The sequence below is a fragment of the Lathamus discolor genome, chromosome 2 (assembly GCF_037157495.1).
Source record: "Lathamus discolor isolate bLatDis1 chromosome 2, bLatDis1.hap1, whole genome shotgun sequence".
NCBI classification, from domain to species: Eukaryota; Metazoa; Chordata; class Aves; order Psittaciformes; family Psittacidae; genus Lathamus; species Lathamus discolor.
This window is the reverse complement of record NC_088885.1, coordinates 116,702,702-116,730,270: the sequence shown is the minus strand read 5'-3', so window position 1 is coordinate 116,730,270 and position 27,569 is coordinate 116,702,702. Positions and strand designations below refer to the sequence as shown.

Below are 27,569 nucleotides of genomic sequence, written 5' to 3'. Positions count from 1 at the left end.
CTACCTTCCAGGGCTGGCCTGGACTCTCAGTGCTATAAGGGCAGAAATACCATTCAGTTTAACCCCAGATGTCTCTCTGAGCAAACGTTTTCCTGCAATGCCAAGTTTTAGAAATGAGTTATCAAATGTAAACAGGTCACCATGAAAATACATAAACATCATCCTGCACAGCAGGGTTTATGCAGGAAATAACTCGGAGACTGTACCCTGCACCAGCAAACTTAGTGGATTTAAATGGGTGCTTTTGGGCTACTACATAACATACACATTTTATTTATGTCCTGCTGTGTATCACTGAATTAAATCAAATCTGGGATAAGATCTTCTCAGTCAAGGATGGAAGGCAGCACTTTGCATTTCTTGCAGTAGCACACTGTGAATGCTGTAACAAAGCAGCATCAGCTCCTCTGTGCCACATTGTTTTAATGGACAGAACTGTACCAGTAGCCACACGTTCCTTTCAAAGGAAGACAAGAGATATCACTACCATTTGTCAGACAAATGTTTCTTGTTGGCCTGCCCCAGTCATATAATAAGACCATCATAGGATTTCTTTATCTGGTTTTCTAACATGATCACATGTTGCCCGTAGTGCCTGCATCCCAGTGACAGATTATTGTTGCAACAGGGATGGTACATTATCCTACAAGTCTTACACAGGATGCTAATCACATCCTTTACCTGTTGTGGCCTTCAAGCATCTTACAAACACACCTCAAAAATGCTGTCTCAGGCCAAATGACATCTGACTGGCAGTTATATCTCTCAGTTTGCTATTTATATCTCAGTTTTCATTGTCTATAGCATCCTTTGCAGCTGCCTTTCCAGCTTGCACAAAACAGCTGAATTTTGGGCTTCTTCCTTGTGATGGAAATTTTTGCCTGTATGCATGATTGTCAAGTGGACAAAAACTGAGAAAAAATTAATCAACTCTACAAGACTTATCGCTTAAACACGCAACTTTGCTTGACTTGACCTGGACTAGGACAACAGAAGCCAAATGACTCCTCTGACAGCACTGCCCTGAGGAAAAAAAGTATTTACAGAAATCTAGTCATGTTAAAGAAACTGCAGTGATCTTGTCATCTGTAAAAACCTTCTGCTTTCAGGATTCCACAAGCTAAATAAACAGCAGCTGAACAGGAGAATCCATAGTGGTGTACTGATTAATAAAGCAATAAGGAACCCAGCTAAGCAGTGTCAGCTTGTGTCTTCTCAGGGACACGGGTAAAACTGACTTGGGCTGACCCAGGAAAGTAGAGAAAAATGCACTTCCGTCCTCACCCAGGAGTCAGTGGTAGTGGAAGAGATGATGGGAAAGAAGTAGAGACGCTGAAGACTGCACAGGGCCAGCGAGATTTAAATTCTGAGCCAAGACTGAGAAGTTGCTGTTGTGACAGGCCCTCTCTCCTTTCACTTTTCCCTACCCATTCCCTGGGAACTTACCTCCTCCCCTTGGACCATCTCAGGCCACTCACTCCAGCCCCTTCTTCACAGCCACCCCAGCTCGACTTGAAAGCTGCCCCACAGAATCACAGAATCACAGAATCCCAAGGGTTGGAAGGGACCTAAAAAGATCATCTAGTCCAACCCCCCTGCAAGAGCAGGGTAACCTACAGTACATCACACAGGAACTTGTCCAGGCGGGCCTTGAATATCTCCAGTGTAGGAGACTCCACAACCCCCCTGGGCAACCTGTTCCAGTGCTCTGTCACTCTTACAGTAAAGAAGTTCTTCCTGATGTTAACGTGGAACTTCCTATGTTCCAGTTTACACCCATTGCCCCTTGTCCTATCACTGGATATCACTGAAAAAAGCCTAGCTCCATCATCCTGACACCTACCCTTTACATATTTGTAAACATTGATGAGGTCACCCCTCAGTCTCCTCTTCTCCAAGCTAAAGAGACCCAGCTCCCTCAGCCTCTCCTCATAAGGGAGATGTTCCACTCCCTTAATCATCTTTGTGGCTCTGCGCTGGACTCTCTCCCCTAGCTCAGCTCTGAAGATGCTGGCATTGCCATGCATGAATTAAGGAGGGAGGATCCAGAGCAAGACTTAATTTTAGCATCCACCCAAATAAGCTGAAGTTTTGTGCTTGAATCTTCTGGTAGCAAAAGTATTGGTATGCAACAGGACTAACAGAATACCACATTGGAGTAATCCAGCTGTCAGTGTCAGTCTTCATAAATCACCTCAAAGAAATCAGTTACTAAGAGATTGTCATTGGCCATCTGCCTCTTAATTACTTAGCTCATCACCAAGAAGTTAACTTTGTGGACTTTCTGCATTTAGTACATATATGGCTCCAAAAATCAAATCAGGAGAGAAAGATGGCACCCTAAGGTTTGTTGTTTGGCTACTTGAAAGTAAGCTTTTAAATATTTGTCTAAAATTGTCAAATGTAATAAGTAATTTACCATAGGACAGCTAATATCGCTTGACTCATTTGTGTTGACTAGCAGGTTAGTGTCAGTATTAAACTGGAGAAGTATTTTATTCCATAAATATTGCTTTTTAAGTCAAACAATGGCAGAATTCACTTTAATCCCTGCTTAGAGGGGTGACCAAATTTACAAACACATGTTAAGCTATGCAGCAATGTCAAACTCCACATTACCCACTGTCCTGGGTTCAGCAGTAGCAATCATTTCTCTCCTTCTTAGTAGCTGGTGCAGTGCTATGTTTTCATTTTTTTGGCCTGGGAACAGTGCTGATAACGCCGATGTTTTCAGTTGCTGCTCAAATGTTTGGTCTGGCCAAGGACTTTGTGAGCCTCATGCTCTGCCAGGGAGGAGGGGAAGCTGTGAGGAAGCAGAAACAGGACACCTGACCCAAACTGACCAAAGAGGTATTCCATACCACAGCACGTCATGCCCAGGATGTAACGGGGAGTTACCCCGGAAGGGCTGGGGGACTGCAGGGTTGGAGGAGGTATCGGTCGGTGCTCGGCTGGGGGGAATGGGGCGAGTTATTGGTCAACTGATGTTGAGGTGTTGTATTCTCTTCCCTTGTTATTTCCTTTATCAGTATTATCATTGGTGGTAGCAGTAGTGATTTGTGTTATACCTTAGTTACTAAACTGTTCTTATCTCAACCTGTGGGAGTTACATTCTTTTTGATTCTCATCTCCATCCCCCCAGGAGCAGGGGGAAGGCAAAAAAGGGGGGGAGTGAGTGGATAAGCTGTGTGGATCGGTTTAAACCACAACACCCACTTGAAAAAGCTCAAGATTTCTCCCCGATTCAGAAAACCCATCCAAAAGTATCCAAGAGCAGAAACATCTAAGATCCTCTGCCAGTATTGACGGTATTTTCCTCTTCCTTCATCTCTCGCATTTACTGTACTAATATAGCAAAAGAGAATACAAATATATTTCAATGTTTGGTCCACATCAGGCACTTAAAATAAATGCAATACAATTAAAAATACCTACGAATGATCTAGCTGCAGCATGTCAACCTCCAGGAAGAATGGCAGCGGATAAAGCCAAGGGCACTCCCTGGCAGGAGACAGCTATGCTGTCAGACAAGACTCCTCTCACCACAATCCAGCGCAGCCACAATTTCTTACATATCAGTAAAAGCACATGGCAAAACCCAGAAATGACCATGCTGCTGAAGTTAAGCATCCCACAAGCTCAACATTGACAACAAAACTCCAAAGAAAAACCACAGCATTATCAAGGTGGAAAATGTGTCTAGTCAAACGCAAGATGTGTTTATTTTCTCATGTCTACCAATCGGATTAAGTCAAAATGCTCTGACAGTCTCTCCAGCTTACATCATACACTTTTGCCCACAAGGCCATCACTCAGCTTTTTGCCAGCTACATTAATTTACATTTTTGCTTACAGCTTGAAAAAGAGACCGCATCAACACCACCAGCTTGGTGTTGCTTGTGAAAACCATTACTCCGGTTAATTTTGCAGCAAGTGGTAGTTATACAAGTATAGTCTGGAGAACAACTATTAGACTAGTGACCCTCAAATCTTTCCATGTTTTGGGTGCAATGAGTAGCTAAAATACTAGTGAATGAATAACAAAAATACTAGCCATCTACATTGAAGGCTCACAAGAGAAAATATATTACTCTGAACTAGTCATGTACAGATACAGTAATTGAAAGAAAAAATAACTTTTAAGACACCTTTTTTCTGGTTGCTTCTTAAGTTTTCAAGGAAGACTTTCTTCCATTTTCCCAAAGGCCTGAAAGGAGCTCCTAAAAAGTGTCGTCGAGGCTCAGTTCCTTATAATTCTGCTTTATTATCACACTAGCAGTAAGTCAATAGCTAGGTAACCAGTGTAATGATATAAGTATTTTTTATGCTGACCAGCATTCTTGACACATCCATGCTACACACCCTACATTGCTGCAATCACCTTTCGATATAAAACCTTTGGCTTCAGTTGATGATGATGAAAGGCTTCACTCAGTCGCCTTGTAACTGATACAGACCTGTCTATAGAATTGTTGTTCCAATATGAACACCAGTGTTCAATAGCAAACAAACTCTTACAGCACAGTCTCATCAAGGGACATCCACAATAAGCCACAAGACCTCTGCTGCACAGAGTAAATTACAAACGGCCATATGCATGTATACATAAGGGAACAGTGATACAGTACAAAACAAAAAATGATGGTAGAATTCCTGGGTGTATCAAGAAGTCATGACTAAGTCACAGCAATTGTGCAACAAAGCATAGCATATCTTTCATTTTTATGCTTGAGCAATTAATATTAGTGTGACTTACGAACAGCAGCACAATTACAACAGCCACTTTAACCTTAGTGTTGTGGACAGGTGGTGCAAATTAGCCCTCAAAGTCATTAGTCTTGAAAGCTTGACCACACTTATGACAAATAACAACCTCTCCAAACTCTAATAGGTTTGGGGATGGTTTTTGTTAAGGTTGTTTTTCTCTCCGCTTCAGTTAATGTTACAGGAATACAAAACTACAGAAAACAAACAATTCTACATGGCAGATGAAATACAGACCTCTGAAATTACACTCAGCTCTCTGTCACAGAAATACTATGTGTAAAAAAAACCCTAAAGTAGTAAAGCAAGCTCCATCACTTACCTTACCTTGCTGTTTCAAAGGCTCATTTGCAGAAACATCCCCACTATGGGAGCTTTTATGAGACCTTGACATAGTAAGGCCTTTAAGATATTTTACCCTTTAAGATAAAATCCTATTAAATAAAGCTGCCAATTGTCATAGACTGATAGAAAGAAGCTTTCCCCCTCAAAAACTTGCTTTTATAAACCTCACCATGGGTGTGGCTTAATGACTAGCTCCACCCTTCATCCCATTTAGAAACCCAGAGAGCCTATAAAAAGCTTCTTTGGATCAAGGTAATAATTTTGTCAACTTGTCATGTGCTCTGTTTAAAAAAGCCAGATAGCTAGTTGATAGTTTCACAAGCCAATGGGAAAAACACAGATAAGTAAAGCTAAAGATGCCTTTAACGTCTGCAGTTCCTGCAGCATGGTCTATGGACATTTAGTGGGTGAGCTTGCTTGGTTGTCTGCTTTTTAACAATGCTGCTGTAACAACCTGAGGGAAGTCTAAAAGCTTTTAGTGATAATTTGGATTAAAGATGCATTATGTTGAAAGCAAACATATCTGTGTACTTGCAGTAATTGCTACTTGCATCACCTCTTAATAAGCCTCCACCACCAGTGAAGGCTTCTGTTTCCATCACTTATCAAAATAATGCAAGATCAAAGCCCTTTGCATGTTACATTAAATCACACACAAAGTCATAGAATGGTTTGGGTTGGAAAGGACCTTGAAGAAAATCTAGTTCTATTCCCTGTCACAAGCAGGGACACCTTCCACTAGACCAGGTTGCTCAAAGCCCTGTCCAACCTGGCCTTGAACACTGCCAGGGATGGGGCAGCCACAGCTTCTCTGGGCAACCTGTGCCAGTGTCTCACCACACTCACAATAACGAATTTCTTCCTAATATCTAATCTAACTCTACCTTTTTTTCAGTTTAAATCCACTCCCCCTTGTCCTGTCACTACATGCCCTTGTAAAAAGTCCCCATCCATCTTTTTTGTAGGCCATCTTTAGGTACTGGAAGCTGCTCTAAAGTATCCACGCAGCTTCTCTTCTCCAGGCTGAACCACCCCAACTCTCTCAGCCTGTCTTCATAGGAGAGATGCTCCAGCCCTCTGAATGCCTTCATGGCCCTTCTCTGGACTCACTCCAACAGGTCCACAGGTAGATGATGTCAGTTGCTCTTCCCTTATCCACCAATGCTGTAACCCCATCATAGAATGCCATCAAACTTGTCAGGCGTGATTTGCCCTTAGTGAAGCCATGCTGACCATTACCAGTCACCTCCTTATTTTCCATGTGCCATAGTCCCCAGGAGGAGCTCCTCCATGATCTTGCCAACATGATCTTGTGACTGGCCTGTCGTTCCCCAGGTCTTCTGATTTTTCCTTTTTAAAGGTAGAGGTTATGTTTCCCCTTTTCCAGGCAGTGGGAATTTCATTGGACTGCCATGACTTCTCAGACATGACGGATAGTGCCTTAGCCATTTCATCCACCAGTTCTCTCAGGACCCGCAGATGCATTTCATCAGGTCCCACGGACTCGTGCACCTTCAGCTTCCTTAGCTGGTCTTGAAGCTGATCTCCTACAGAGGACGATTCTTCATTCTCCCGGTCCATGCCTTTGCCTTCTGTGACATGGGTGGTGTGGCTGGAGCACTCGCCAGTGAATACTGAGACAAAAATATCTTTGAGTATTTCAGCCTTCTCCGTGTTCTGGGTAACCAGGTCTCCCATTGCCTTCCAGAGAGACATCCCTGTAGAAGCTATTCTTGTTGCCATTGACATCCCTGGCCAGATTTAATTCTATCAGAGTTTTTCTAACCTCACCCCTGACTGCTTGAATGCCTTCACTGTGGAGAGATCATCACCAATAAAAACTAGAATCTGTTCTTTTGTCCTCCAACTACTCTACATCTTAAACAAACAAACAAAAACTCCACAGACCCAAACCCCCCTCAACTTTATTTTTTCTAAAGACCTAATTAAAAAGGATGGGGAGATGCACTAGGATGTTGCCATTAAGGCAATATTGCCTGCAGAGTTATGTATTGCCTTGGTGTGTAATACAAACACATCTAGATGTGTGCGCCCAGGTTTTTGTACTATCCCAACTGATAGGTTTTGTATTTAAGAATACAAGTATAAGGAACTGTAAGCATAATGCTTAAAGGGTTTTTTTCCCACTGAATAGTTGAGGTTATCCTGGCACTCCTGCAGGAGCTTGGGTGTGAAATCAGATTTCTTGAGGTGTTTGGCAGAAGCTCAACTATGCTTCTATCATCTGGGTTTGCTTTCAAGGGAGTGATTAGGAAATTATGTTCTTGTTAACAAGATCTGTGCAAGTAATGGCTATTATGCCCAACATTTCCTGTATTTAAGTTGAAGTGATTGTTTCATCTTGATATGAAGAGTTGAGGTATTTTCTTGAGAATTAGTACTTTGTGCCAAATCATAACTTTAAAAAGCATCACCAGAAGAACATTCATCCCCTTGCACAGTACCGGGACATTTCTGTCCGGAAATACTGACTGCTCTTTAAAAATATATCTATCTGTATGGAACTCTTACTATAAATTAGAATATAAACTTTATATTGCCCACCTCTTTTCCCACCTCCCAGAGTGTCAGATGGAGGAAAAAAGCTGCCTTCTTCGTAACAAGAAATTTTGCTTAATAAACTCCAGCATTCCCTTGTCATTGCTTCTGTACTTCTGCAGGCAAGATAAAGCATCTTTACTTTAAAATCCATGTTTAAAGGACAGATACCCATGTCCCTTTCTGTGGTTAAAAGTCTGTAATCACATGCTCTACTTTAGGTGACTGCAAAAATTCTGCTGTGCTCTCCAAAGGGCAATAAAACCGTTTCGCCCTTTAAAGAAAGCCCAGTGGTTCTGGGAAAAAGATAACATCTTGGTGAGTTTACAAATAAAACATAGTGTGCAGGAGTAAAGAAAGCAGTGCTATTTAAATGTGGAGCTGGGAGAAATAGAGACGAACTCGTTTTCTTTCCCACCACCTTCCAGAGGTGCGTATCATGGGCAGGCTTCCTCTCTATCCGCTTCAGTGACAACTGACACAACAGTTCAGCTCTGAAATCCTTGGCTGAGTTCTCACTTCTTTTGCATGGATGTGGGTGAAATGAGGGGGAATATCACAGGAGACAGGCAAGACCAGAAATCAGGATATGAGCATGTTGGACTCAGTGCAGCCAGCACTGTACTGATGCGCTTCCCAGGCTGGGGCTTGAAACCATGCTCTGTTTAGAGATACAGGACTGGGAAGATACCAGACATGATGCTTTAGCTTTTAAAGAATCTGCTGTTTTAGCTGGTAGTAGCTATACCCCAATACTAAAACATGAAATAGTGAAACTGAGTATGGTCCCATCTGTAGCTGCTAGCAAAGAAAATCAAGAGAGAAAATGCTCAGTGCCTGGGATTCACTCCTAACAAACCCCACACATGGAAAGCCAATATATAACTTATTTTCTATCACCAACACTTCTTACAACTAGGAGGGGACACCTGCAGTGCCTGCCAGAACTGCTTTATCGCTGTCAGACTGGCAAATGCAGCATTATGAATGTAAGAACCATCATGCTTTTTACCATTATGACCAGAAGAAATTGCTAAAGCTTAGTTGAATAGATCGTATTTTATGAGTTGAAACTAAGAGAGGTGAGTGTACAGCTGCAAGTAAGGGGCTAGCAAGTTAGTCCTTACTGAGGAGACACTTCAGTCATACCCATCTCTATTGATGTCATCTGGCTTTTGCCAGATACTACCATGCAAAGGCACCTTAAAACCACATTTATTTCCTAAAGCAAGGATGGTTGCAGTGCCCATACTCAGCAAGGCATCAGTGTTTAAAGTACAGAATTAGTCTGTCTGCTGACACTTCACGTTCAAGGGAAAATTTAGACTGGGTTTTAGTCCCATTTTGTTCCACAGTCTCCTGGATCGAAAGCTAGCGGTTTGATAAAGCAGCAGGTTCAACCCCTGAATGCAGAGACTGCTTCTCACTCTGTGCGGTGAGGCACAGCATCTTCTGGCTCTGCTGCATGGTTGGGATCAGGCTAACCTGAAAACCTGTGCCGTGCCCCTCTCCCGGGGCCCTGCCTTTCCTCCTGAACCCAAGGCCAGGCTGGAACACACGTGTTCCTTGCCACACAGCACCCAGGACCCTGCCAGGCTGGAACACACAGGTTCCTTGTCACACAGCACTCAGGACGCTGCCGGGGGAAGGAGGGTGCTGCACAGTGAGCGTTACAGCATCACGGCCAGTATTGAGCAGGATCCACGTCACAAAGGCACACAGCACAGCTAACGGGCAGTCTCTGTGGCGCAATCGGTTAGCGCGTTCGGCTGTTAACCGAAAGGTTGGTGGTTCGAGCCCACCCAGGGACGAATTCTTCTTTCTCTCCCCTTGGGAGGCGGGGCTGGAACTGTTTGACCTTCCAAGGTGTCCTTTGCAGCTGTAATGCTATAAGGAGGACACCAACCAGTCCCTCTAGACAAAGGCAGAGAAAGAAAAACCCACCAGGTTTGCTGCTCATTTTGCAGTGAAATCAGGATGTAGCTAAGGGGAAAATACACCCACAACACAATGTGGACAAAAAAGGATTTAATGAGAAAGAAGGGGGTAACGCCAGAGAAGCAGCCAAAGCAGCAGCAGTGAATGGGTGCAGGGTTCTTTCCAGGCACAAAACCAAGAACCCTGAAGTGGCTGAAAGCCCAGACCTTTTGTTTTCCTAACAAGAGTTTTTTGTCGTCATCTGGAATTATTTAATGTGCACTGCAAAAGCCTTCGACAAGACAGCCAACCTAGAGCTGCTGTTCAAAACTTCAGCAACTGCACTTTTCCTCTGACGTTCCCTGGACCATTTTCAGCTGCACGCTGCATCCCTCACTTCCTCTAGCAAATTTTCTTTGGCTTGCTAATGAGGCATAAAGACATTGTTTGTTCTCTCGTACCTCTAAATTTCCTGAAGGTTTGTTTTGGGGGTTCCCCCCTCCCCCCCCTTTTTTTTTTTTTCCAAATAATTCATAGACTCACAGAATGGTTTTGGTTGGAAGGGACCTTAAAGCTCATCTAGTTTTGACCCACTGCCACAGGCAGGGACACCTTGCAGTAGACCAGGTTGCTCATTCCCTGTCCAACCTGGCCCTGAACACTACCAGGGATGGAGCAGCCACAGCTTCTCTGGGCAACCTGTGCCAGCGCCTCAGCACCCTCGCAGGGAAGAATGTCTTCCTAATGTCTAATCTAAATCTCTCCTCTTTCAGTTTAAAGCCATTATCCCTTGTCTTCTTGACACCAAAGCTCATGAGGGAGTTAAAGGGTTAATGGAGTTGAAGGAAGATGAATAGGCCTGACTATAAAAAGTTAATGCAATAAATAAATGCTGCAAACTTGAGCTGCAAGAAAAAAGATGTAAAAGTTAATAGAAACAAAAATAAATGAACAGCTTTATGGTTTAGCCTGCATGCATCAGACTAACTTTGTGCCAGGGTTTTCAATATCTGTTTGGCAGTAACTAAATTATTTAGCTTTACAGCAGACCTGCAGACTAACCTGTTGAAGTGTAACAGAGCTGCAAGAGTAGGATGTCCTACCCTGGCCACTAACCACTCCAGCAAAACCCCGAAGCACATCATGTGCTGAATGGAGCATCGAATGCCATGGTAAATATTTGGTTTGCTGGTGCAGTCTAGTAGTTGCAGTTTAGGCAATAATCCTGATATGACAGGAGGTCTCTGCTGTCTCTGTGATTAGCTTAATTACAAACAGAAGTCACCTGTTCTCCTTTTGTGTGTATAGGTCTATTAATACTAACAATGTGCTCATGCCATCTGCCAGTGAGCTACTTCCAATTTTACAAAGCAAAGCAGACAATATTTGCAGGTGTTTGCAAACGTATTTATTTGGCCATTAAATCTGTAAGACCTAAACAGTGCCAAAAAAATATTTGCATTTGCAGGTGCTCCTGCAAGCCAGCGTCATCTGAACTAACATCAGGAACTCAAGACTGATGGAAATCAAGAGAGGTGTTCATCTATTGCTTCAGTTTTGCCTCTTAGTCTGGGTCTTGGATTCAGGCTTGTCGAGGGATGCCGTATTCCCAGCAGAGATGAGTCATGAGATCCAAGGTTAGTTTCAAGTGCCATATTGCCACGAAGCTTCAAGAACGTGTTTACTCACAGCGTTTCTACTGAGTCTGAATATTGTAAAGCCAAATAAAACATGTTGTTTTACTTTGATAAAAGTTGCGATGCTTCGCTTGCAGTGTGATTCAGACTGTCTGAAGAGATTGTTACTACTATATATTCATCCCAGTATTAACTGAGACATAAAATAGTTACCAGATCAAAGCCTGTTTCATTAAAATTCCTCTGGAAGGAGTAGCCTGAGAAGATATTTGGCCATTTCACATTAGATGTTGCACAACCAAGCCATGCGGTGAAATGAAAGACAGATTTTTCCCTGCTGACTTGAACAAACAACTTGGGTGACTTAAGCTTGTAGCTGCTAGACCTGCGTGCTACATTCTTCTTCCCTCCTCACCTGTCAGATCTATGCAGGATTTATATTTCCTGGGAACTTGTTATTTTTATGTGGTTTAGCATTGGTAATTAGATCAACCTGAAAGCCTGTCATTTACGTGTACGGTACATTATCCGGTGTCAGGACCCTACTAAATTTATCCCTTGAGGAAAAAGTGTAAACGTCGTAAATGTACTCAATGTCTGAAATGGCCTTGCTGAAGAAATGTTAATGGATTGTGTGTAGAAGGTGGAAAAGTAATATGGTGAGCCATTCTCAGAAGATACGAGGTTAAAGATTAGGCTCCTGTAAAGCGTTAGAACCATTCGTAAACTTAAAACAGGGCAAATTTGAAATCTTGGGTCTTTCAAGATTCAATGGAATGAAGCTGCATGGATGTGGAACTTCAGCACAAGATGCAGGAGTTTCTGGGCCTGTGAGGAGGTGTTCAGCCAGGATCATCAAGGCTCTCCCCACAGACTTCATCTTCTCTACCACCCCTTCTTCCCCTCTTCCTCCTCCTCCTCTTTATCATCATCAGGTGTCCTTGCTAGACCTCTGTGAAGAACTTTCCCCTGTTTAGGGCAACAGTTGCTAATCAGGTGTGAGTATGCTTGCCCCTCCTGAAGCTCTTGCTGTAGGGACTCTGTTAGACAGGGTGTTGCTTTCCTTCAGCCTTTTTAAAACACACTTTTTGATGTGGACACAATAAAAATAGCACAGGGCAGCCCTGGTGCTGGCTGCTGACACTGGGCAGTGCTCCCAGAACAGGCCTAAACCTCGATCCTGCCTGTCCTACAACTGCATGCCAAGGCTACACTGCAGCTCACGGGGGACAAACACAACCTGAAACTGTTCTGAGATCCAGTCAGACAATCCCATGATGAACGCTTGCCCTGACAGCTTTCCTAGAGCATTCCTGTTTTCAGGATCCTTTCCCTTCAGGTCAGGTTTTGCATTCTCCTGCCCTTTCCTGAGCCCTGCTGCCAGCCCCCTTTCCTCTCACCCGACTTTCCCCAGTGCAGCAGGGGAGTCACTGCTCCTTCCTCACAGTCTGTGAAGTGTCTTCACACCCCTTGAAAACAGCATCTTGTTTGAGGCTCTTTGCCCACCCACCCTTCCTGCAGGCAGGCTAAACCCCATGGCTTCTCTCGATGCCCTTAGAGCAGCTCTGTCAGGGTTCAGTTTCTAAGCTCACTGCTCCTAAAGACCAGCATCATTGAGAATGTCAGCAGGGAGCATCTGCAGCTACCCTATGACAAAAAGGACACAAAAGCCATACATGGATTTCCCTAAATCACCTCACCTTTTCATCATTGAGTTACCAAGCCCCACTGTACCTGCAAGGATTTCACACTGGCTGTTGTAGCTGTCCTCAAAGGAGCTCAGCCAAAACAATGACTTTAATATACATACACAAGTAGATAGATATAAATACATAATAGGAGGTGCTGAAAGGCTCAGGATCTCATGTAAGCCTCACCCAACAACAACACGCACGCCATCATGCAACGGGTGGTTTATGGGCCCCCAGTGACTCAGAGCAATGCCATCGACACGATCCCCAGTGGGGCTTTCTGCATCAGCTCTGGTTCTCCCGCCCGTATCTCACGCACGCACCAGTCCAGCCCAACTTTGCTGAGACAAGGGCTTACAGATCTGAACATGATACTGTATCACTCTCCAGAGGTGCCTGAGGGGAAGACGCATTCCACTCACCTAATTGTGTTAGTCTAATGTTTCTCCCTCTTCTGGAATTAAGCTGGTTTCGAAAAACTTGACTATTAAGGCTTCAGTGTTGCAAGGCGCTGGAGAAGAAGATCCGGGATAAAAGCCGGTTTAAGGTAAATTTGAATTGTGTGTTTTAGCAAAAGGTTTAGTAATTTTGAAGGCACCCTCTCCCCCCCCAGTTTTCTTTTTCAAAGATTAACCAAGGATGAAATCTTTTTTTATATTTATTATATTTTATGTTTATTTATTCTTTTATATATTTATATCTATCCCTTTGGGAGTGTGTGTGGGAGGCTGGGTGGAGGGAGAGTGCCATTTTTGTTTGCTTTAACTCCTCCAAATATTTCACCGGCATTTGGAGGAATGGTCAAAAATAACACAGAAAAAAAGCCAACTATCCGTAAGAGCCAATGCTCAATTGTTGAGAGCACTTGGACTGGTAAAAGCTGAAGGAAACCTTACTTGAAGGTTGTTGGGGTTTTTTTGTCAAACAAGGGCCTTAGATTTAGAATATCAGGCCAAAACAACTGAAATCATAGAGCTGAAATAACTATTCCAACCGCAGACAAAAGCCTGGGTTACTTCCAATTACTTTAGACAGACTGCATGTCCTTAGTAGGCTGGCCTTGCTGCCCTTGTGGACAGGAGTCTTCTGCCTGAGGAGCGCAAGTGATGGCACAAGGTACTTCGCAGAGGAAAAGGCATGCTAAGGAAGACTTAACTTTGAAGAACAGGTACCTGGTAAATGGCCAATTGCCACAAGTGTTACCTAAGCAGAAGACCCCCCCCCAAATGACCAAACCATGATCAACACGAGGCATTCTGATACAGTCCGATAGGAAAATAATCCATATTTTCCCATCTCTGAAACAGCTTCGAAAAGTGTAGGTATCTCGTAGACACTACCAAGCCCACATGACGTTAACTGCCCCGTATGCTGCTGTCCCCAACTCCCTCCTCTAGTAAAGAGGAGCTTTTCTCCTTATGGAGCTGAAGTAGCTTGTGAATTCCGTAGGCTGAATTTGAGGCAGACTGAAGGAAACCACACTTGCTCCCAGAAAAAGTCAAATTTATTAACTACTAGTAATTTCTGAAGCCCTTGGTTGTATTTAAATAGATTATATAGCATCTCAGTCAGCTTTCTGTGCTAGGAACACTATGAAACTTCATTATTGCAGCAGCACCATAGATTGGGAGCGTTTGAGATAGAGAGCTTCCTGTAACTCAAACACTGCACCCACAGGATACAGCAGGAGGTGATTTAAGGAGTCCTAACCCTTCTGTCCTCCACTTTGTGGATGATTTTCACTGGGGCTTTACTAACAAGCAGCCATTGAATCTCATTAGTGGTTAGGACAACCTCTGTGTGAGACAAAGACATTTTGTGTTCTTTGTGTCTTCTCACTTGTTGGGTGAAGGCCTGCCCCACACATCCAGTTATGTGAGTCAGGACATAAACAAGGACTGAAGCATGAGTCCCTCTGTCTCAGGGAAGAGAGACAGAGAGAGTGTGCCTACACATTTGGAGAGCATTTGGGCCATGACCTGGACGTCCTGACATGACAGTGAGTACAGTTGCTCATACAGCTGTTGAATAATAAATATCTCAACATGCCCTGGAGATACTGCCTCTGAATACTCAGCTCTTCACTGAAGCAATCAGAACCCTGACTAAAAGATTTACCCAGTGACAGCATTCCTGTAGTTTTTATACAGTTCATTTGACTTCAAAAGACTATCTTTTAGATGCAAGTGCATCTTACAAAATAACCTTTAAGCTGCGTGATGATTTGTTGGAAATACTGTTCTGCTATTCCATTTCTAAAATGTCATCCCTGTCTCTGTCCTTATCTTAAAACATTGCAAAATTGCTACACTATTTCTTGTATAAAGTTTTCACCTTCTTTACCACTTCAGATTTCTTGGTATGTTAAGTTATGAGCTTTAATTATTAGCCTCAATTAATTTGCTACACAGTTTGAGGCAACAGATGAAAAGCAAATACCCCTTTGGGAAGCAAGCAAAGTACAAAAAGGACTATAACTCACTCGCTGTAGAAAACACCAGAGGGTTGTTTGTTTGAATTATGAGAAGTAGCTGTTTAGAATGAAAAACTGATGGCATTTCCCCCTCCCTCAACCTCACTTGTGCCACTACTGCACAGGGAGCTTGCAGCTTCAGGTAGTGTTAATACCTGCCCCTAGTGCTGCATCTTTCCACGCTTGGTCAGTGAATGCAGCATGCTGAATCATCAGGCTTTTGGGTGCATTCTCTGGAATGGGATTTATTCATCACAGAGCTTCCCTACCACACAGCGTGACAGAGGAAAGCTTCTTTCAAGCCCCTGTTACCAGAAGCTGGTTTGGATGCTCACAACTAAGCAGCGACATCCCAACTGGTTATACACAGAAGGATTTTGTATTCATGTGGTAGTAAGGCGCCTTCCTGCCTTTGACACAACACATTGCACAACCACCCAACAACTCCGCTGTTTCTCAACTATTCACACCAAAACAAACATGCTTCTCAGCCCTTAAACCCCTTAAGTACTAACGACTCCCTAGCGATGCTACTCATCGTGGTACCCGTGGGATTTTTCCTGCCTTAATTCCCACAGGATAGCGGACTCGGGAAGAGTCAAGAGGTTCCTTTTAAGCACTGTCACAGGGCTACAAATTTCACTTCCTTTATTTTACCGCTTCGATCCCTTCCCAAAGTACTTTCTACAGCGCCGTCCGTCTGCACCCCCCCCGCACTAAGGTGCATACCCGTGAGCGCATCACCGCGGGGGGACGGGACGGGGGCTACGCGGGGCGCCGGCGGATGCCGGCGCCCCGCGTAGCCCCCGTCCCGTCCCCCCGAGGAGCACAATGCGATCCAGTGATGGGGTTTCCCCCGCCTTGTGAAGCCACCCGATGCCACAACTCACCTGCTCCGCTCCCCGCAGCCACCGCTTTTCCTTTCTCCCGCCCGCCCCGCTCACAGCCCGGCTTTGTCCGCCCGCCCCGCTCCGCTCCGCCCCGAGCGGGAGGTGCCACGGAAGCCGCTCCGGGCACGGCTCGGCACCAGGCCCCCAACACAGCGCTTTCCCCAGGCCCGGTGAGAGCTTTTGGCACAACGCGTACTGCCCGGCGGCGGCAGGTGCGGCCAGTGCAGCAACACACGCCTGCCTACAGTTGTTATTGTTAGAGTTGTAGTTTTGTTGTTGTTTTATCATGAGATTATTTATTCTTTTTATTTTCTCCTTTTTTTTTCCAGTTTCATTTTATTTTTCCCTTTCTTTTCTCCCTTCCATTTTCCCTCTTTTCCCCTTCTTTTCTCCCTTCATTTTTACCTCTTTGCCCACTTTCTTCTCTTCCTTCTTCTCCCTTTCCCTCTCTCTTTACCTCCTTCTCCCTCTCCTCCCTGGGGGGGCTGGGAAGCAACTCCAGTATTGACCCTTTTAGCCAGGCTATTCCTCCCTAAATTACCCCACCTCAGCCCACCTGAGGGGCACAGACCAAAATCCTGTTCTGCAGGAAGAGATGCTGATTTCCACAGGCCCTCAGAAATGCGTCTCCCCCCCCATCAAAACCATCCCAAGAACACCCCCCCCCCCCCCCCCCCCCCAGCACCAGACCCATCCCACCTGCTCTCGAGCACTGAGCTAGCCGAGGAAGCTGTCAGGGCCCTATCTTTAGTTCTTTGCTCCACAGATGGACTGTTAGCCAAGTCCTGCCCACGTGGAGTCTAGTGGTTTGTGTTTTCATGTTCTGTACCATGTAGCTGTGCGTGCTGGGGGGGGGGGGGGGGTGATCTCTGTGTAGGATGGTTTCTTTCCTATTTTTGTAATGGCAGCTATGAACTAGGGCTGGGAGGAGAAGACAGTGCAGAGCCTTCCCTCCCTTCTGGTGATATTTCCCCTGGGCGTTATGTTAGGGCACATTAAAATGAAGATAAAATTAAAAACAGGGCGGAAAAGCCCCAAAGCTATGAAATAAATAACTTGAATTTGCTGTAACCCTGTTATTTTAAAGATGAGGAACCATTAGGCATGTTACAGGAAATAGCGCCGTTCCCTTCTAAGTAGCTCCATGTGAATGAGCCGGGCTGAGTCTCAGCTTCTTCTCCAGTGTTTATGGGACGTCTCCTGCTGCATAGATTATCTGATTAACTGATGGAGAGTGCAGCCTGGAAATGGCAGTGGGGGATACCTGCGGGGTCTCCATCCCTTCCCATTGCTAGGAAGAGAGACAACCCCCTGCCTTGGGCTGAAGCTGAGGGGCAGAGTGGTTCAGCATCACTGAACATCACTGGACATCACTGGACATCACTGGACATCACTGGACATCACTGGCTGTGGCCAGCTGCTCTACAGCGTGTGGAGCAGGGCTCATGGCAGTTGAACGTTTGATGGTGGAAGAGGCATGACAGTGCCATGCCTCTGGCGCTGCTCTGCACCACCACTGGGATGGTGCTAAAACTCGAAAACCCTGAAACTGGGCCAAGAGGTCAAGAGTGCTCATGAGCCCTGCTGTTTTCCACAGGGCACAGACACCTCTCAAGGGGGAAAAACGCCAAATCTAAGCATTCTTAGGTGATGCAGAGGAGCCAGCACCTCAAAACCTGCTGCCCAGAGGCAATGGAATTTTCTGGCTTTTCTTGGCAGTGTCTGAAAACTCCTGAATTTCACCTTAATCCTGTTACTTCGTGTCATAGTGACAAGAAACCTATTTTTGTGCCCAATACAATACGAGGATTTCACTGCATCTGCAGCCTGCATTTAACTGAGTTTGAAGATCAAGAGATATGCTATTTTTGTACAGTCTTCTCTGGAACTCAGCACTGTGGTGTTTGAGGTCCTGGTTGATGATTTTGTCATCAGTGTGTGCCTGAGCAGGAATTGTTATCTTCATTGTGCAGAAGGGAGGCTGTAGAGCAGAGAGACAGTCAAGCTAAAACGCATGCCCTCATCTTAGAGCACGTCCAGTCTAAATGCCCATTAGGAGACCTGCTGACTCAGAAGACCTGTGGTCAGGAGATTTAGCTGCAGGTCACTTGCTGGCTGGTCCCTCTGTCCTGCTTGAGGCTTCCAGCATGAGAAGTGGGAGGTGTATTTGGTGTCAGCTATGTCCATGTCCATCACCACCGGTCATGGTGGGCAGCATGGCTCACCCTGAGCCCTGCACACCTGCGATTTCCTAAGCTGCAACAGCCCAGTCTGATGGATGTCATCTCCCAGGGCCTTACCAAATATCCAGAAATGAGGACTTTAGAGACTAGAGACTCATGTTGAGGTCCATGGGAGGTCTGGGCTGGGGGTTTGTTGGTCATCTACAGTAACATGCAGGCTGCCCTCTCTGTAGACATTCTGTCAAGTGTTTCCTTCCCTCTGACACTTCCTATGTTTCTGTTCTATGCCAATGCCAGCACCAGCGTAAGGACCACTGGTGCAGGAACAGTGGCAGTGGGATGGGATTTACCTACCAAAACTGTTTCAAAAATGAACATTTGTCTCACCTCTAGAACTGGATGCTTGCTGGTTATTTCTGTAGAAAACTTGCTCTGTAGCTCATGTATGTATTCCTGTTTGGCAAGTGGAAAACCAGAAGATGACTCCAAGTTGAGCAACATGCTTGAGTCCTAGCTTTTCTTCAAACACAGTTAGCGAAGCACCTCCAGATACAGCTGTGGCCTGGTCAGGGCTGAGCTGGTACAGAAAAGCTGCCCAATGATCTGCCATGCAGAGCCTTAGGGCAGCACATCCATCTTCAGCCGCACTTTCCTCGCAGGAAGAAACAATGACTTTTGTTATTTTAAAAGCTCTTTACACTTAATCTTCAGTCACTGCGGGAAGAGTTGCATTTAGCTTACAGGACATAATCTCAGTATAATTTATTACCAAAGGCTTTTTCCTGAACTCTTTTGACCCTGCAACCTCCTTGATGTTAATCCAGTGCAGGGTCATGGCTGAGGAGGGAATATGGCCCTTTCACTTTCATTCTTCATAGTTGTAATTAATTATCTTCATCATCTTCATCAGTGAGTGCAGTTTAAAGGAGGAACAAAAGGCACATCAATCTCTCTAATGCAGAACTGATTTAGATGCTCTTCTGTCAGCATTTGGATATTGCCCATTACACAAACCCATAGTAAAAGCAAAGGGGGTGGCTGGGTCTCCTAGTAGAGAAACACACTAAAGCATATATTTAAATGCATCTCTCTGAAAATAAAACTTAGCATTCCTGCTTGCAGGTGCTTCTCTGTTTCTTCATTTACTACTTCAATAACTACAGGGAGGGATTCCTGAATAGAGCTTATCATAATATGTAGCACCAGCCTTTGTTTACAGAACAAGTAAAATCCGTATCTGTCTTAGGATAAGGAATAGCACTCTGTAAAACTTTACAGATTATATTGGTTTTTTGTAGAACCTGTTGGAAGAAAGTGTTGTTGTTTTTTTGTCCTTGTGCAAAATTTAGCTCAAACAGGGCTTTTCAGACTTTCTTTTTTCTTTCCCTGACCAACTGTCCTCCCAGACCACAAGTTTCCCACAAAATACTGCGTTTGGTCAAACCCTAGAATTCAATACCCAGAAACATCTGACGAAATCCTCTGAAAACCATCGTCTCTCACTATTACTCATTTCTCTGCTTGCTCTGTTGGTATGTTTATTTATTTTTTACCTTTTAACCCCAGTGCCTCCAATGTGCCTGGAGCATATGTCTGGCCTCAGACCCCTTCTTACCCCAGGAGGCACTATGCGGTCAACAAGAGGTGACTGTACGCAACTGTAACATGAATTACTAACTCCATCTTAACATACAGTTCACCATCATGACATAAGTGTGCAGTCTTACATGCCACCGTGTCCTACAGTGCGCAGCATGCTGAAGACCACGAAGCCTTGTTTGTGTACAGTGCCTCTGCTACATCTCTCTTACAGTAGTTGCTGTGAGCAGTGCCTGGGGAGGGAAGGAGACTGAGAAAGCTGTACTTTGTGTAGTGTCAATATAGTAATCTGATAGATATGTTGTATGGTATTTTTACTGAAGGTCTTTTTCCCACTGAAGCCTTGAGTAAACCACCCAAATACATTAGTGGGCTATTAAATTGTTCGGTTGGATACGTGCAGTGTATTTTAAATGGTGTGCGTGGAACAGAAAGCTGACTTTCTTAATACTTTATAGTGAAGTATATAAATCATCAGGGGGGCAAGTCTGAAAAATCTTACTCAAGGGCATCACCTTCTGTGCTCTGTTGCTCAAAGGCAGACTTGAATAGAAGGATTCCTGGCTCATACAGGATATGATCATTTGCTTTAATTGCTGTCCTAATTTCTAGTAGGGCCAAGGCAAGACTTTTTGTCACAGTCCTCTCCTTGCTCATTTTACCTAACTTGCTTGCCTCAGGGAAGGACAGCATTAAGTGGTAATTGCCTCAGCCCAGTCCTAGCATTAAAAATTAGGTTCTTAGCTGTATCTACATATTTGCCTGTTCTACCAGCATCCCTGGAGAGCAATTCCTCTTCTCTAACCTCACTGTGGCCCTGATATACCGTATCACTGGAATGAATGAATGAGTTTTAAGAGTTCATTCAATTTAAAGGGTTCTGTCATGAGGTTAGACCCAAGTATGGCCTTTTAAAGTGGTTCTCTCCAGGGGAGGAGCTTTTCAAAATCTCAGAGACAGATAGTGGTGAGAAATGTGTTCATTTATAGGGAATCAGCAACGTTCAAAGAAATAGATGCTACACTCAAGTTCTTTACCAGTGATTATGCGATGGTGCCTATTAACTGAGGTCCTTTCCGGGAAAGCTCCTACACCTGCATATTGTATCAGGCCCACATCTGAATGCTCTTCTGACTAGGATGCTTCCTTGAATGTATGCCAAACCCTTCATTTCCAAAGGGATGTTCAAGTCCATCCTCTGATTCACCTTTGACTGTAAAGTTTCAGGATTTGGGAATATTTTCTTTCATTAGATGGAATAAGCTTCCACCAGTGAGGACCTGGCTAACGAAGTTGCTTTTCTTCTGAAATCGTGATGTTAAATCTGTCAGGGTCTGTGAAGTGTGGAAGCTTTTTGTGAAGCTAGTGCTGCTCTCGCGATGCCAGGGGGATTTCTGGGTTAGATCATTAGTATTATACAAATTGGGAAAGAAGCAAGCCCCTGTAGATTGAATTAATCTTTGTCATCATCAGCAGAGAAATATTAACCAGCAGTCCAAACGGGCTGGCAGGAGACTGTTGTTCAGAAGGCAGCTATGTGTAAAAAGGAGGTAGGTCTCCTTTTTCAAGTGAGGGTGTAGCCCCACTGTGGATGGGGACAGTCCCCACCTGCTGAGACCTGCCAGCTGATGATCAGGGAAAATACACTGAGAAACTGAGGATCAGTGAGGCTGAAGATCTCCTGTCCTTGGAAACTTCTACCTAGAGGTGGGATCATAGTGCTGTCTGTGGGACAGAAGCAGATGGCTGAGCAGATACTGTCTGTGGCACCTAGCAGAGGAGAGACAGTACCTAACTGAGTGTGAAGCTTGTCCTCATGCCCCTGCAGCACCATGGGAAGTGCTGTTCCGGAATAACCTCAGGGAAAGCAGCGAAGGTCTGACAGAACGGTTGCTAATGACGGTGTGTCATTATACAAGGTCTCCTCACCCTCTACAGGTGGCCCAAGCTATGTAAAATTCAGGAAATCTTCTACTTTGAAGGGCTGGACTTTTCCTGATTACAGGAATTTCCTGGAAGAAATTCTGCTCCCTGAGGGAATAATGAGGAAGCTGAGCTGAAGCTCATGTTGGACACTTTCCCTTTACAGTGGTTTTCCTTTGTAACACGGAGCATAATTCTTCTTTGAAAACATTGTGCACATCACGGTGTAACAGACGCTGGAGACAGCCATGCCATTCTTCCCGTGACTGTCAGGATGGAAACACTGAAATGCAGGATAAACTGAGGAAATACCTGACAAAAAGCCAAAACCTTCTTCCTGTAAAGCCAAGGTTACTTCGGGTAATCACAGCAGCAAGATGCATTGCTACACCTAGAAGCAAAGTAATGCTCTTACCCGGTATCGTGGGTTAAAGTGGTTCCATTGATGGCATCTGACATTGTTTTTTTTCCTAAATAAGGAAGCATGAGTAATCAGAAACCTCCTGTTTTAGTATTACCATAGAAACAAGCCATGGAAGAAGTAAACGAACTGTGTGTACAGAGCTGGATCACGTCTTATTGAAGCTGTAGGAATAAAGCTAACAATGGTGGAAGAGTCCAGGGGTCTGAATATCCCAGTCAGCAGAGCATTGAAACCCCCGAACATTGTTCACCCTGCCACCATGTGTTTCTTTGTTCTCGATGAAATTAATTCTGTGCACTATCCATGTATGCACATTTGGCTTTGTCTCGTAGTAGTGACTAACAGCAAGAGAACAAAAATTAACACATTTGCCCTGTCAGGCTGTGGATTTTCTGTGAGCAGCTCACAAACGGTTTTGCTGCATAAAAGGTAAGTTTTTATTAAACATTACTTTTGAAACTGTAGATTCAAACTAGTAACTGTTCACCCATTGCAGTGGGTAATAAGGAAACTAATGACAAGTGACTAAACCTTTTCCCAGAGGACTGAACAATTTGCATAGGCAATGCCTACCTCCACAAGCCACTTTCTTTCCCAAAAAGGCAGTAAATTTTCAGGTTGAATGTCATATGTGAGGAACACTCATTAAAGAAAATAAAGAAGAAATACCAGACTCCTGAGCAAATACAGTCCTTGTGGGCCTTAAAAAGCTCCTGGGTTATAATTTACATGAAAATATAAATATTCATACCATCCTTAGAGAACAAGAAAGAAGTGAAATACAGGTCTGTATCCTGACTGATGATCAGAGCTACAGCTCCAGAGTTTGACTGAAAACCTGGGCTTGCTGTTTATACAGGATGGAAACTTGTGTAGAAGTACTGACAACACACATGCCAGTGCAGTTAAAGTGATTTCAGTGAGGAAGTGGTCATATATTTAACAGGTAGCAGAGCTCTCTGAACTAAAATGGATTAGTATGAGATGGTAAGTGCAGTTCAATTTATATGGGATGAAAAGGAGTTCTTTTGAAGTGCTGTCACAAATGCAGAAAACAGGTCTGGAGAGTTACAAAGGGGAGATTCCAGCGGTTCCGGCCTTGCAACGCCCTGCTGATGCTAAAGAAGCAGCTTCTCCTGTCAGTCATGATAAGAAAATACATCCTGTGTCCTTGCCCTGCCCCACTGGCTCCTTTCTCTTCTGCACAACATGTGCACTTCACTACGAGTAAGTGCTGTGGATAGCACAGCGCTTCGGTGACTCTGGCAACGACATATTTAAGTTGTCAGAGACTGCATTTCCAGTAAGTTGAATATTTTGTTGGCAAAGGGCATTATCCGTGGCATGAGTTTGGCTTTGCTTGCAGGAGCAGGCAGTGGTTTTGCAGAGGGTGAACCTGAGGGTGACATTATGTGTGTGCTAGGGAGGGGTTATGGTGGATAAGCTGGTCCTGTGGTCTGAAGAGCTTTATCACTCAACATTAAATGCATTTGTATTTGTAAATACATTGGATCAGCTGGTTGGTTTCTGCCAAAATGAATCCACTTTGTGGCTTCCGCACCTGCTGCACAGTGTGAAACAAAGCCCGGGGGGAAACCAGGTAAGTCGCTGTAAAAAGCCACTCCTGATGTGAACTAAAACCTTCATGTCAATACATCTGGTACAGCCTGGGGCTGGAGCTCCCAGCTTCTATCGACAGCAAAAGATGAGCAGAGCTTTTCAAATGAGCTAAGGAGACTCACCATGCGCCACACATACAGAGGTTCAATAAGAACTAAGTTCCCAGAGTCTTTCTTAAGCTTACTTCAAAAATAGCTGGTTGTCTAATATCCTGAGATCAAAGGAGACACCTGCATAGCTCCAGAATTTTGCTAGTATTTGACACAAATATATTGGCCTGTATTCTCAAAGAGCCTCCAATTTCTGATGATGATAATAAGGAATGTCGGATTAGTCTTGCCTCTTACAACCAGCATTCTGGCTGTAATTATTTCTTTGCCGGCAAAGAACTATAACTCTTTCATAGTATTGCTTATTGGGCTGAAAGCCTGAAAGCGATCATTGCTGTGATAGACACAGAATATACACCATAGAGTCAAACTAGGCGGGAGCAAAAAAACCCCAAAACACCATAACAAATATCTTTTAACTATTGGGATGTGTTGCTTTTGACTTGGAATAAAGGACATTTTGCGGACTGAAGAGGAGAATTGTCTGGGATCAAAGCCAGGACTAACAGTGGTAGGAGGAAGAAAGAAGAGAACTAAACATATTTTTGCTGCAAGTTGTCCAGAAAGTGGCCACTTGTAATTATTTAGTTAAATAAATATTAGTCACCATTCTTTGTACTACAGATGCTCTGATACTTATGAGGATCCATTGAAAGATACACAAGAACAACAGCTATTGCTTCTTACTGCTCCATGTGCTTTAGGGGAAGTAAATATCAAAAACCCCAAAATAAAACGCTCTCAAATACTCCTCCCCATCCAACCTGATTATGTTTTAAAAGTGAGATGTACACAAAAGTAGCCTTCTTTCAGCTTCATGAGTTGCAGTGTAAATATTGTGAGGAGGATAAGATTTGTCATGGCCCGAGTTGCTGGGTTTGGGCTGCAGCAGGTTACCTGTCCTTTGCACACACACAGTTATGCTCCCTTTGCCCTCCAGCTCTCTATGTGTTTCAAATAGACAACAACCCAAGAAAGAAGTTTATGTCCATCATCATTGGGTTGCTCCACGCACCTCATGATTAAGAGGTGGTGTTGACACAGCAGCAAGACCCTGAAGACAAAAGCAGGCTGGTATGTCATTGCAGGGCTGGGGTCCTCTCCTCTGCCCCTCAGATGGCTCCATGTCCCAAGGACAATCACTGTCTGCCGGCACCACAGCTGGCCGTATCTGTGGTCCAACAGGGACATATGGCAGCAGTGTGAGCTTGCAGCACATCGCACTGTGATGCCGAGCTGCGTCTCACTCTTTTGGTGCATGCAGTGCTGTTTTCCACCCACCCCTCAAATACCCAGGAGAACTGGAAACCGGCAGAGAATGGGAAGCCGGCACCTCTGCCAACATGAGGTGATGAGGAAGAAGAAGGAAAAACTGTGTGCAATTTCAGGGGCTTGTGGCTTGCTTTCCATGGGGACCACCTCTGGCATAGTGATCTGAGGGCTGATTGCCACTCTTGGACATGTGATGCATAACTCATGGAGTGTGTCCCACATCAGCAGTGAGTTAGAAGGAACGTAGTGGCTCTGGATAACACCGTCATGCTTTTGACACGTGGACACTCAATCAAAGATTTCCGGAAGGCTCTCTTCTCTGTAGCTTTAATGCACTCCTCTCTGTGGTGCTGAATTAGCCCTGACTTTGCCATTGCCTGTACAGAATGAACACGCCTGTGCACTGATAAGTCCCTAGGTTAATTTAAATCAGTCACACAATCAGTTCTACCAAAGCACTCAAAGTCCTTTTAAGTAACTGGAGGTATTCCATGATAAATTTCAGCTTTTGGCATGGAGAGCTTCAGCTGTACAGATACTCTGAAGAGCTATTCAAATCGGAAAAAAGAATCTGTATTATTCCACTTTTTCCTAGTTCTTACGTTTGAATTGATCTACATGAAGGTGGAACAGAAATATTTCATTTAGAAGCTTGAAAATATGACCAGAGCTTGAGGAATTGAGAGCAAAAATTAAGCCTGAAACTCTAGCTGGGCTCTGAGTAAAGGTTGACTTAAACTGACACGTCAGACTGGAGTTTATAATATTTTCATCATTTCCATAAGACTGGAAATTTCAAAAGCAGGCTCAATAACAAGTGTGCCTTTTTTAATTCATGGAAGTAAAGTTGCAAATGTGATTATAATGCTCATACAGCACCATCTGAATCTAGTTAGATTCTGTGTGTTCTCCTCTATTGCTAATGGGTCAGCAATGCTGCTTTCCTTATCAGTGTTGCTAACTCTTGCTATTTTATTGTTTCACATAATTATGCCATTTATCACTATGTCATAATACATATAAATCCATGGTGCATCTGGATCTGGTTTCTCTCCCCCACTCACTGCTAGAAGACGAAGAGCTACACAGAAAAGCAACCAACCAGACCAAGGATGTGCCACCACTTCTACTCAAAGCGTGACAAATAGGTGTTCCGCAGCCAGAGAAAGGGCACGTGAGGGGACATGACAGAGACCTCTGTTAAGTCCTGAGCAGACCTGAAGAAGTAATTTGGGAGTAATCATTTGCTCTTTCCCAGAACAAAGGAATTTGGGGTAAAACAGACAGGTTCTAGGTGGCAGATTGATAAGAAATGCAATAACAAACGTGCTCTTCACACAACAGATGTCTAAGTTGTGGACCTCATTGCCAAAGGATGTTATGGATCTGAAAGACCCAAAAGGGTTAAAACTGATCGAATGCATTAATGGAAGAAAAATCCTCAGGGGCTGCTGAACACCAAGGTGGCATCTCTGGTGCAGGCATTGCCTGAGCTGCAGTCACAGAATGCTGGTAACTATATTAAGAGAATGTCGCTACATTACTGCCTATTTTTATATTCTTCCCAAAGTAGGTAGTATTTGTTACTGCCAGAGATAGGATCCCGGCCTAGCTGGACCTTGAATCTGATCCAATGTATCTGTTCTTGTGATCTTATATTAATTTTCAGTAAGAGAAAAAAGGGGGATATTTTAGTACTCAGGGCTTTTAAACTTTGAATCCCAGAGCTAAGTAAAAAGAATTTAAATCTTCTGGATATCAGATCAAAATACTGATTTTTGAGCGATTTGGGATTCATGAGTACCTGGACTGTACTGATAGTAAATCATAACTTTGATATGCCAGAAGAATCCAAACTAGAGCACAGATAATAAATGTATTCACAGCTGTTTCGTGATAATCTTGAAGTGCCATAGATCGCACCATTGTTCTGGTACAGTCCCTGTTTTTCAGTTAAATCTCTGGCAGCATTATGAAACCCTAGGCCTTTCTCCACACAATTTTTCTCCAGAAACACCAAGAATCAACTGAGGATCCTTGGCAGGCTTTTACAAATTGTTCAGCACCTCCCTCTGCTGCGTGTCACACTCGGGGCTTTACATTATCGAGTGTAACCTCATATGACTCAAATTAAAAAATGCTAATTAAAAGATTAAGAATGT

General features: G+C 44.1%; 1 protein-coding gene and 1 non-coding gene across 4 annotated transcripts in view; one reads left to right on the top strand and one right to left on the bottom strand.

Annotated features, from left to right (window-relative positions):
• The window catches only part of MAPRE2 (microtubule associated protein RP/EB family member 2), a 106,715-nt gene extending 90,417 nt beyond the window's left edge, over positions 1-16,298 (bottom strand). Inside the window, exons 1-2 of one of the 3 annotated variants that reach the window (XM_065668221.1) lie at positions 16,277-16,298; positions 13,336-13,424 (exon numbers count right to left, since the gene is read on the bottom strand). Coding sequence is in view for 1 of the 3 variants with exons in the window: in XM_065668219.1 (XP_065524291.1) it covers positions 5,087-5,158 (72 nt within the window). In the remaining 2 variants the exon portion in view is untranslated. Of the gene's footprint in view, positions 1-5,086; positions 5,203-13,335; positions 13,425-16,276 lie in introns of those variants that run through there. The other 2 variants (XM_065668222.1, XM_065668219.1) reach the window with 2 other exon arrangements.
• Positions 9,406-9,479, top strand: TRNAN-GUU (transfer RNA asparagine (anticodon GUU)). Its single transcript has one exon. It is a non-coding gene; the product is annotated as a tRNA-Asn (tRNA).
• Positions 16,299-27,569: the final 11,271 nt, after the last annotated feature.